Source organism: Solanum stenotomum, chromosome 11, assembly GCF_019186545.1.
Source record: "Solanum stenotomum isolate F172 chromosome 11, ASM1918654v1, whole genome shotgun sequence".
Taxonomy (NCBI): Eukaryota; Viridiplantae; Streptophyta; class Magnoliopsida; order Solanales; family Solanaceae; genus Solanum; species Solanum stenotomum.
This window is the reverse complement of record NC_064292.1, coordinates 15,480,829-15,493,051: the sequence shown is the minus strand read 5'-3', so window position 1 is coordinate 15,493,051 and position 12,223 is coordinate 15,480,829. Positions and strand designations below refer to the sequence as shown.

At 34.5% G+C, this 12,223-nt stretch overlaps 2 protein-coding genes across 3 annotated transcripts in view; both read left to right on the top strand.

The window, feature by feature from the left end:
- The first annotated feature begins 3,316 nt into the window (after nt 1-3,316).
- Nucleotides 3,317-12,223, top strand: part of LOC125845580 (protein HESO1-like) — a 20,128-nt gene continuing 11,221 nt past the window's right edge. Inside the window, exons 1-5 of one of the 2 annotated variants that reach the window (XM_049525120.1) lie at nt 3,317-3,415; nt 4,374-4,459; nt 5,861-6,049; nt 6,272-6,448; nt 9,519-9,703. In XM_049525120.1, the coding sequence (XP_049381077.1) occupies nt 4,441-4,459; nt 5,861-6,049; nt 6,272-6,448; nt 9,519-9,703 (570 nt within the window). In that variant the 5' untranslated portion in view covers nt 3,317-3,415; nt 4,374-4,440. Of the gene's footprint in view, nt 3,416-4,373; nt 4,460-5,824; nt 6,050-6,271; nt 6,449-9,518; nt 9,704-12,223 lie in introns of both variants that reach the window. The other variant, XM_049525119.1, reaches the window with a different exon arrangement.
- The window catches only part of LOC125845586 (probable E3 ubiquitin-protein ligase BAH1-like 1), a 253,315-nt gene continuing 248,110 nt past the window's right edge, over nt 7,019-12,223 (top strand). The window contains exon 1 of the mRNA XM_049525127.1: nt 7,019-7,029. The gene's annotated coding sequence lies outside the window, so the exon portion shown is untranslated. The remainder of the gene's footprint in view (nt 7,030-12,223) is intronic.

Below are 12,223 nucleotides of genomic sequence, written 5' to 3'. Positions count from 1 at the left end.
ATAAGTATACAAGAGAGATTGTGAAAGAAAGATCAAGAAGCTGATATAGCATTTAACAGATTGCCCTTCCTTAATTAATTCTTACGGATTCTCTCAACTTTGGACCTTCACCATGTGCGTCGCATAGACGTAAATTAATATAAAACACTAAAAGTTAACAATCTAGATATGAGAGAAGAACAAAAAATAGTAATGCGCCAGAACACATTGCGGCAATATCTCGAAGGATGGTCAAGTAATATTTAACAATCTAGATATGAGAGAAGAACAAAAAAATTGACGATGAACTTACTGAAATTGGAAGAACAAAAAGAATAAACAAACTTGAAACAACAGTAAGAAGATGAATTGCCTAGGAGAGAAGAAGATGGAGTGTTTTTAAAAGGTATGAGTGAAAATTTCTAGACATAGATAATTAGTATTTTGATAATTAACCACGTGGAAGGATTTAATGGACAAGTAAAATAATATTTTATACATACAAAATTAAACTAAATATCAAATAGAATGATAATTCTATTTTTCTGTAAAATGACAATTATACCCTTGAATATTACTAGAGCACCACGTCATTAGGTTTAGATTTTTTTTCTTTAAGATTGAGACAAATAAAACATACAAGAGATTGGAATTCAGTTCATCCAAAAGAGAATGAAAATCATAAAAGAATGAACAAATACCATAACAAGAAGATGAACAAGTCTCTGTTGATGATGAAGCATGAAGATTGTTGATCATGAAATTACCCTGATATAAGATCTGAAATGAATAACAACTTTAAGTTCCTAATATCTTAATCTGTAATTGGGAGGTAAGAGCGAGAACTTCAGAAAGAAGAAGAAATTGAAAATCTTGTCTTGCAACAAAGTTGAATCGGAAATTGAAAAAAATGGAAAGCAATAGATAAAACTAAAAGAAAATCATACCAAATACTATGTGACTCTTTGATTTCAAGAAGAAGAAGATGTGCAACTTGGGTCTTCTCTTCGATTACTCTAGACTAACCAAACACAAAGATGCTTCTAGACTAATAAACAGGGAGATGAAGCTTTTGAATTTGGATCTTCTCTTTGATTACTCTAGACTAACTTGACACAAAGATGCTTCTAGACTATTAACAAGGAAGATGAGGTTGTGCAATTTATGTCTTCTCTTTTAGAACAACAATGAAGGAAACTTGAATTTGGTCTGAATGGAATTGTTGTGAAAAAAATACACAAGAGAGAATGCGAAAGAAAGACCGAGATGATATAACATTTAATAGATTATCATTGCTCAATAAATTGTTTACGAATATATGTTGTTGGTCGTCCTCATGATGGCTTTTCTATATAGTAGAAAAAAATAAAATAAAAATAATATATATACTATAAAAGAAAATTAGACAAGTAATTTGAAACAAAAAAAATACTAAATATAAATATAGAAAATTTAAGTAGAAGGGCAAATCAGTCATTTGCCGATTGAGCCTAAGTTTTTCTCTCTCTCTCTCTCTCTCTCTCTCTCTCTCTATATATATATATATATATATATATCTACTATTTTTTTCGTACTTTTTAAATACATAACATACTATAAAAGAAACTTAAGACAAGTAAATTGAAACAAAGAAAATACTAAACATAAATAGAGAAAATTGAAGTAGAAGGACAAAACAATCAATTTGACGATTAAGTCTAAGCTCCTCTCTACTCCCTTTAATATAAAAGAAAGAGAGACAAATTATACTCTACTTTTTTCGTACTTTTTAAATATATAACATGTTTAAAAGAAAAATAAGACAAATAAGTTGAAACAGAGAAAATATTAAATATAAAGATAAAATTGAAGCATAAGGGCAAAATGGTCAATTCATCGATTGACCCTAAGCTCTTCTTGATTCCTTCTATATATAAAAAAAATATATAAAAGATAAAAGAAATAGAGAAGAATTATACTCTACTTTTTTCGTACTTTTAAAATACATAACATATTAAAAGAGAAAGTAAGATAAATAAATTGAAATGAAAAAAATACTAAACATAAATAGAGAAAATTGAAGCAGAAAGGCAATCAGTCAATTCTCCGACTGACCTAAGTTCATCTTGATTCCCAGAGAGAGTAAGAAGAATTTTTTTTATATGATTTTTAAAAATATTTTAATTGTTAATTATTGTGATTCATGATATTTTTTACGTAATTTTCAAATAATATATGTTATTCTTTCTGTCCTAATTTATATGAAACATATGAAATTTGATGAGTTCACCAAATTTTTAATATATTTTTCAATATTTTTAATTATTAATTATTGTGGATATTATACTACATATTTTCATAGTTTTTTAAATACATAACATACGTAAAATAGAAAATAAAAACAAATAAATTTATACAGAGAAAATATCAAACATAAATAGAAAAAAATTGAGGTAGAAAAAACAAATCGATCAATTGACTAACTGATCGAAGTTTCTCTTCCCTTAACTAGAGCTGTCAAAATGGGCTTAGCCCATGGGGCCGATCCAACCCAACCCATTATTAGGATATGGTTGAAATCGAATTTTTCAAGCCCATTTAAAACTAGGGCTTATAAGCCCGACTCATATAAGCCCTTGGCCCTTGAGGCTTGATCGGGGCCGGGCCGGGTCGACCCATGGGCTAAAACTTTTTATTTAAGGGTAACTTACAATAATATCATTAGTATATAATCTAATTACTTAAATACACGCTATATCGTAATATTATGAATCTTACCAGATTTTGATACGTCCAGATACATATATCTTGAAATATATCGACTCAAAATCAGGTTAATTTGTTCTAGATACACTTTATCAAAGTAGATTTGCATGCATCAATGATACATAGACAAATCTCGCAACCTCGCCTCCCTCCCATATTACTTGCCAATCTCTTACCTCGCTCACGTATCTGGTATGCAAGATACATACTAATTACACTAGATTATTCACTAGTGTTATTGAAACAACACAATTATTTGCCATACTTGATTTGAAAATCTTCTCATTTTCTTAATGTTATAGAATACAAGTTTGAAAAGAAAAAAAAAGGGCTAGCCCACCCCAGCCCTTAGCCGTTTTAAGGTTAGGTTGAATTGAACATTTTTAGGCCCTTTCAAATGAAGGGCCGGCCCGCACTAGCCCTTCAAATTCTTAATCCGCGAGGCTTGGGCCGACCCTTTTTGCCAACTCTACCCTTAACTAATAGAAGAAGTAAATAAGAGAAAAATATAAATAAATTGATAAAAACATTTTATTTTTAAGTATAGTAAGCCACGTAGGACAAAACAAATCTTTTGCTAAATTCTCCAATGTAAAATAAAATAATAAAAAATAAAAAACGCCAAAGTCCATCACATCACCCCCAATTCACCGGCGGCGAGCGAGCGAGCAACCGAATCCATTGCTTGAAGGTAAACTTTTCCCCTTCTCTTTCCCCTCTCTATTTGCTTCCATGGCTGAAGGTCCAGAACTTTATACTTCACTTGCTTCATGATTTCGCTTATACATTTGAGAACGGTATCAAAATCTCAATTAGTGAGAATTATTTGTCAAGATCTGTTTACCTTTTATGAATGAAGTTTTTGGTTTAACAATTTGAATTTTCCCCAAAAAATGAGAACTTAGGGATCAGTTGATTATTGAAAAAGTAGAACACGCTTCAATTGGCTGATTTTGTAGTTATACCTGTGAGATTTTACATCAAAATAGGCAGAATTCATTGTAGTTTGTTGGTAGAAAAAAGTTGTAATTTTTGTTGATGTTCCAAGCTATCGTTGGGTATCTAAAGAAGTTGAATTTTGTATTTTAAACCAAGTTGTGCTGCTAGAAACCCCGACGCAGAGCAAAGATGAAAGATGATTCGGAGTTATTGAATAGAGATTGGCCATCCCAACTCTCTGACTCCTGTGCAGTTTTGGGTTAGTGGAGCAAGAGAAATAAGTTAAATTAAACCCCTCTCCACTGGCCCAAAAATAAGATATTACCCTGTTTCCTTCTATCTTTATCTAAAAAGGATGAATCAGAAAATATATATCTGATGTTGCACCTGGATCTAAAAGTAGTTACCATACACTATTTTATCCAAAAATACCTTCTGAGAAAAGTTCTATTGGTCGTGCTGTACTTAATTTATCTCATGAATGTGTTTTTGTCCATTCATCGTTAATATTCATTGTTCTATCAAAAAATAGGAACTTTCTTTTGTATCATTAAATTCTTATCTTTTCTTTTCTGATTCTTGTTAGATTATTTACTACTATTATTTTTGAATTATGAGATTTATCAGCAATTTTTGTGCACCTTCTTGCCCACAATTGTTATAGTTGAACCTCTTTCTCTAATCACTTCTCGTGCCAACGTTATCTGCAGGTGAAGTGTTCATTTTTATTTCAGTTGTGAATTAATGATCGTCTAAAGGTTGATCATCTTTAATACCATGGTTTTATCCGTGGAAGGTTAGTATTTTGCTGCTTTGCATGTTTATTTCACAGATGTAAAGTCCATCTTAAGACCAAACGGAAAAAATTGTTACCTTAAAAAAGTACACAAGGAAAAGGAAAGAAGTAAATGGTGCTCTAACCAAGGGACACAGATTCTCATGGTTCTTTTTTCTCCTTTTTCTTTGTTTTTCTAATTTTTTTTCTAGATTAATCCAGCTTATGATCCCTTTTTTTGATACGTGGACTTTATGTGTCTTTGACACAGGATGATTGCTATCTTTTGTAAAGAGAAAAATTCATTTGTGGTTGTGTTTTGCTAATTTGAAGTTGCATTCTTGTATACTGGCCTTTTGTCATTGGTCCATTTTTCTTTATTTTTAAATTGTTTTCTGTAATAAATTGAGTAGACAAGCCCTAATTCTTATACTTAAACCTCCTGTGTGTGTGGAATGATTGTGTTTGCTACTTGAGTTGTAGTTGTGCGCATAGGCACCCATTATTTAACTTTCAGGATCATTTGCTGATAATGTTAAGGGGGGAAGGAGAGGAAAGGAGAGGAAAACACTCAAGGATGTAGCCTAGATGTCAATGAAGTGGACTGAGAGCCATGGGATCTCATGTTCAAATCCTAGTAAAGACAAAAATACTAGGTGATTTCTTCTCATCTGTCCGCATTGTCGGATAGAGTTACCTAGTAGGCTGGTGGGAGGTGATAGGTATCCCATGGAATTAGTCGGGGTTGGGGTGCGCGTAAGTTGGTTTGGACACCACAATTATTAAGGAAAAAGGAAGGAAAAGGAAAGAGGATGGTGGTGAATTTTGAACACTAAAGTATTGTATTTTTGATTCCCTCTCCGTCTCTTCCCTTGCGGATCCTTGTATGACATCTTTAATTCCAGAAAACTTGGATTCAAAGTCATTTTCTAGTAGTTTTTGAAATCTTCATTCATCTTTGACCCCATCCTACAAGAAAATTAGGACATCTAGAGTCTTCCTGTGAATGAGCTCCTTCGTTCACCAAGCCGTAGACATCCTTGGTGTCACAACTGCTTTTACATCCTGAGCCATGATGAAAAGTACGGGAAATCGTATTGTCTTGTCCTTCCACCTTGTTATTTGATACAAATTTTGCTGAATGATTGGCGTTAAAACTACAAGTCTAAGATGGCTCATATAGTGCAATCAGCTGATGGATTGCACTTCCTTTTGGAGGGTAAACCTCTGCTGATTGAACTTGTATGATGATATTGAATGCAGTGGTTATTTTGGTTGTTCTTTATCACCTTTTGGTGAAAGTTTTACTTCTTCTGTTGGCTGAGTTCCTATTTATGATTGAGTTACTGCTCTGTGAGGATTTTTTTCAAACTTTAAACTTGCAAGTGAACATGTCATCAACTAATATAGCTATGATATCAGTTCTGTGTAAGGAAGCACAACAGTGTGAACAGAAGCAGAGGAAGAAATACACAGCCACCTTAGAACAATTATCGGCATTTGAAGTATTGCTTGATGAGGTTTATGTGGATTGTCGCCCTAAACCAAGCGATTATGATGCTCGAAGAGATTTGCTTCGTATCTTTAATGAAATAGCAAAGGAGGTTTATGGTAATTGAATAACAATATTTCCGTATTATTCTATTTGAATTTCATAATCTTTTGATGTGTGAAGGATGGTAGTCTATATTGAGTTTCACAATGTTCATCGATTTGTCAGGCTACTTCTCTTTTCATTGTTATAAATAGTAGATGGGGGTGGGGAGTTAAAATTGTAAATCCGTAGCATAGGGCCATACTCTTTGCACAAGTGCTCATTACTCTTTGTTTCAGGCAATTCTGCTGATGCTCCTGTCGTTGAGGTGTTTGGGTCATTTTCGATGGATTTATTCTGTGTTAAAAGTGACTTGGATCTATCTATCAACTTCACCAACAGAAAAGTTAACATTACACGGGAGAAGAAGATTCAGACTCTGAGGAAATTTGCAAAAAAATTTTATCTACTTCAAAGTAACCTTTGAACTTGTTCTTCAACTTTCTGTGATTTTCATGTATATTGTTCCTTCAAGAATCTTGTAATCCTAAAATGTCATCATAGTGAGGAATGAGCAAGTTTAGGAAGGACTTTGAAAGCAAGTACATAACACTGGCAAAATGAGCTAAAAGTTTAAACAAATTCTGGTTGATGAACTTACTGTTTATATTGGTAGGCTTTGCAAGGGAATATGGAATTGTGGTGATTTGGTCATTACATGATGCCTGTTCATATTATACTAATGGTGGTGACGGCTCTTTATAAAATTTCCTTAGATGCTAGTCTTAGTTTAATTAGGTTTTGGTTTGTGTGTGTGGGGTGGGTGGGTGACTTAAACATGTGTAAGGAAATGGGAGTATTTGAGTGGTGGTTTGTGAGATTTGACTTGGCTAAGTCGGCTACACTAGGTAGAGTATCTAGGATGCTTTCTGTTAGCAATTTACTAATACTAGTTTTTTTTTTAGTAAGTTCTTTAGCTCCAAGTCAGTTAGATTTTTTAAACTTTAAGCTTCTAGAATCAAATTCGTAGATATTAAGTTTTTTTTTTTTTTTAATCTAGAATACCTTTCAGTTATGTAATTGAGTAGTCCAATGAATATTATTATTATTTAACAATAGTGAGTAGTTAAACGTTAATAATTTGTTACTTCTTCTTATATGAAACTCCTTTGTACTCGTTTGAGAAAGTACAACATTGAGAGACATTCTGGTCAAATTCTTATTGTTAACCTAATTTCAAAAGTTTATACTTATCATATTGTTATATTCCTAAGACCTAATATGATTATCCTTGTAATGTTATTCTCTCATTACTTAAATTTATATCTTCGGAGTTCCATACGTTACTTCGATGACAATTAAAGCATGCTCAGTGTAGGGGTATTACATTCCGACTCCTAAGAATTTTATTTTTGAAATCAGTAACTTTGTATCATATCAGGGATCAAAACAGTACTTGGATAGTACTGAAACCATATTTACAATAGAGCTCTAGTGTCTTCCCCCTCTAGCTATAAAGAATCTAGAACATCTATCATAGACATGGTATCATTAAAGTAAATCTGATTACACCAAAAATATAGCAGTAAGATGAAGTTCAACTTGATCTGCTGCACATCATTCTCTAAGCTCTCAAAACATCTAGAATTCCTCTCCTTCCAAACTGTCCACCATATTCAAGGTGGGACAGTTCTCCATATACTCCTATCCTTAGCATGTGAACATGTTCCCTCCCAGTTCTTATCCTCTGTTATCTTGCCTGGCATTGTCCATGCTATACCCTTAAGGTTTAGGATGATTCTCCACAAATGAGCTGTGTATGGACAATGCAGAAAAGATGGTTGACTGTCTCAACTGTTTCTTTACACGGGAAGCATCTTGAGGACAATGTCATACCTCTACCCATCAAGTTGTCCATGGTTAAAGTGGCCTCCTTTGCTAGTCACCTCTAGGCTATCACTCCCTGCCCTAGCTACCTTAAAACCCTTTATCTATCCATACAAATTAACTGTTTTGAACATAGTGTTCAGTCCTTCCATGGCAATGATAAACAAGAAAGGAGACAGAGGATCTCCTTAAGAAATTTGGTCCCCTAATTTATTCTTGTCCTCCTAAAGACTTGGAGTGTTGTGGGTGTCTTATCCTCAAGTCATCCTCGAATTTCCAAGTTGTTTCTTTAGCTATGTAGTTCTTACATATTACATTTGTTGATACTACATTCTTCAAACATAGTTTTCACACTTGATGATCCACTATAGCCACTGGTTCCTTCTTGGAAGTCATGTCCTTTTATACTTGTATGGTAGTAGTTCACTATTTTTTTGGTTTAAACAAGAGTTGGTAGGGGAGACAGTAGATTTGGTAGATTTCATAGGAAACTTGTAAAAGTACCCAAATGGGGGTGTGTGCACTACGCTGTGGGTTGTAAGTTTCCAATTCATCATTCATTGAATGATGAATTGTTTGTGTGAATACAAAGTTACCCTTATCTAAAAAAATAGTAATTCTTCGTACGCACTTGTGTTTGTATATTTCCTTCGAATTCATTTATCCTCCTGTACTGACCAAAAAACTTAGCATTCTATCATTATCTTTTCTCCAAGTCAATAAATATCAAACCATTTAATTCCACGTCAATAAATATCTTTTTTTAGATCGATGCTTGGAGAACTTTGTGCTATGAAAATTTTCCCTCTGTTTTCTTCTTTCGCTCAGTCAGATATACATTTTTCATGTTCAAATGAAGAACATAGCAGCCTATTTGATTTAGTAATATTTATATATTAAAATTCAGTAAAAGTCTAGGGATAGATTAGAAGATATGATGCAGTAATGAAGCAGTGGAAGGGATTGCGCTGGCATTGGAGACATGTCTTGAATCATACCATAGGGCCGATGCCATGTGCACTAAGTTATTCTATCAATGCCCCTATCAACTACCGGATCTCAAATATTTAAAATGGTAGAGATAGAAAGCTCTATGCAGTGACCAACAGATAGACCTTGATACATTTACAATTATCTTCTGATATTGTTGAGAATATAATTAAATAATAAAAGTGTGCTCTCTTCAACAACTTAACCTTTTAGATGAGATGGTCACACACTTCAACATAGTATAGAGCAAACAAATGTCCTGAGATCGAATCTCACTGCCACCTATATCAAAAATAATTTTCACGTGCTTGGCCCATGAAAAAGAATCGGGCCCACATGTGAAGGTGTGTGTTGAGAATATAATTAAATAATAAAAGTGTGCTCTCTCTAACAGCTTAAGCTTTTAGATGAGGTTGCACACTTCAACAAATATGAAGTAATTTCTTTGAAATCTCTACAAAAACATACATACATATATATATATATATATATATATATATATGTTTTATACAAGGTAAAAAGACTTTGAACTTCATTGTGTTCAAAGGTAATTTTTTGATGCCCATCCTTAGAAGTTGATTGTCTTGACATGATATTTAGAGAATTTTGTGTAGTTATAGACTTCTATTAATGTTTTTGGTGGCTCTGATATTTAAAATTCTGCCTCAGGGAATGGTTTTGTTTATGGTGTCAATCCAGTTACAACTGCCAGGGTGCCAGTTCTCAAAGTTGTTGACCGAGGAACTGAAATTGAATGTGATATATCAGTTGAAAACCGGGATGGGATTTCAAAATCAAAGACAATTTACATGATTGGTGCCATTGATGAACGTTTTCGGAAATTGAGCTTCTTGGTAAAATATGCTTGTTGTCTCGCACACACAAACACACACATATCACAAGAGAGTTTTAGTTTCCTTTGCACAGGAAAAAGGTTGCAGAATCATGTTAAGGATCACATTACATATTTGCAATATATTATGAATATCTTTCTTTTCTTGATATTTTTTGGGTATCCTGGGTTGGGAGGCAATTGGATGCAGCCTCCGAATGAGGTCCTACATTTGTGATCTCATAAATATACCTGGGAATCAGGAATATAAGAAAGCTGAAGAGTCTCCTCTCTTTTTGTTTTTGGGTGTTTTCATAAATGGCCATCCTAATTTGGCCTCTCAACTAATTCATTCACCTTTTGGGATGCATTTTTAATTGAAGGTTAAAAGCCTCCAAAAATGTTATTCGATGCGTTTATAATTTGAGGATATAAGGGACTTTTTATCCTGCAATTTCTGTTTGCAAGTTCTGAATAGGACTTCTAGGGGTGAGCTTCCATCATTAGGAGAATGTTAAGGATGCACCTCTTTGAATAGCAACAGACATAGTTGGAGCAGACATTTGGTGGACGAAAAATGAAATCGGGGTGCAGTCCATGTGCCTCTTTGATAAAGAACTCTGGAAAGAAAGCAAAACGAGGTGTCATAGCTGGGAAATAATTGGATCAGATGTCATAGCTGCAGCACAAAATTTCCATGATCAAGAAGTTTTTGAGAGGAGCTTCAATGCCACCTTTGTGGTACTTATATTAAAGAAGGTGGGAGCTGTGGATTTCAATGATTTTAGACCTATCAGTTTGATTGGTAGTGTCTATAAAATCATAGCCAAGTTGTTAGGTGAGAGGCTGAAGAATGTGATCAACAAATTAGTTGATGGTCATCAAATGACTTTAATAAGGGGAAGACAGATTATGGATGCAATACTCATAGAAAATGAGTGTGTGGAGGCTAGACAGAGAAGTATACCTGGAATTTTATGCAAACTGGATATCCAGAAGGCATATGATCACCCAAATTGAGATTATCTATTGGGATCCTACTGAAGATGGGCTTTTGCACTAGGTGGATCGGATGGACCATATTTGCATCAGTACAGTGCAGTTCTCAATTCTTGTTAACTGTTCACCAACATGATTTTTCTCTTCTAATAGGGAGCTGAGGCAGGGAGATCCCTTGTCACCTTTTCTATTCTTCATAGCAATGGCGGGGATGAATGATATGCTCCAGACTGCTAGAAATAGGTAAATACCAGAATAGACAACAACATAGAAATGTCTCATCTCCGGGCTTCACATTAATTGGGGAAAGACCTTCGTTTATCCAGTTAACATTTTGGAGGAGATTCACATGTTAGCTGACTTTTTGGGAGGCAAAGTGGGAGAGTTGCCCACAGTTTACTTGGGTATGCCTTTGGGGGTAAACACAACTCAAAAGGGGATATGGAGTGGTGATAGGGAAGGGTGAAGTGAAGTTGACAAATAGGAAGATGCAATATTTATCTATGGGAGGGAGATTGACACTTATTAGTAGTTTGTTAGATGCTCTACCAACTTATATGATGTTCTTATTCACATCCCCTGTTAATTTGATATCATGAAAAGAAGCAAGGGAGTGGGAGGAATGTAATCATGAATCTGAAGGCTCAAAAGCAAAGTTTGATGCTGAAATGGTTGTGCAGATATGCTACAAAAGGAGGACCATTATGGAAAGAAATTATTAGAAAGAAATATAGGGAGGAAAGCAGTTGGACCACAAATTCAATTAATGCTCCTTATGGGTGGAGTATTTGGAGGTTCATCAGGAATTTGTGGCCTAAGATGATGAGCAGAGCAAGATTAAAAGTGGGGAATGATATGAAGACTTCCTTTTGGAAGATAAGTTGGATTGGGCAAGGTGTTCTGCAACAAAATATCTTATGCCAACAACAAGAGGCTACAGTTGCTTAAGTTTGGTCTGACCAAGGATGGAATCTGATTTTTAGGAGATCCCTAAATGATTGGGGAATGGGAGGATAACTGAGTTTTACAATACCCTTAATAATTTTAAGGGTTCCACTGGAAATTGGGATGTTATGGCATGACTAGGAAATGACCAAGGAACTTTTACGGTGAAAGAGGTTTACAAGATTTTGAGCAAGTTAACTTTGCTCAAAATCTTTTTCCCTTCTCAAAAAAGATTTTGAGCGTAGTTAATTATCAAGTAGGCTATCATGGAAAATGATTTGGAAAGTAAAAATCCCACTGGAAGTAGCTTGGTTCTCTTGGCTTATGGCTAAAGAAGCAGTGTTGACACATGAAAAGTTGAGAAGGAAGGGATTTAATGCTCCAGATGTTTTTTATATGGGGAATGGGAAGAGATAACCAACCATCTCTTTTTGCACTGCAAAGGGACAAATCAATCTGAAAAATATTCATTAACCAGAGGGGAATCAGGTGGGTGGTTCCAGGAAACACAAAGGAGGCACTAGACTGGTCTTTGTCCAATATGAAGGAGAGGTGGAGGGTTGTCCCAGCATGCATTTGGTTGGGGGGGGGGGGGGGG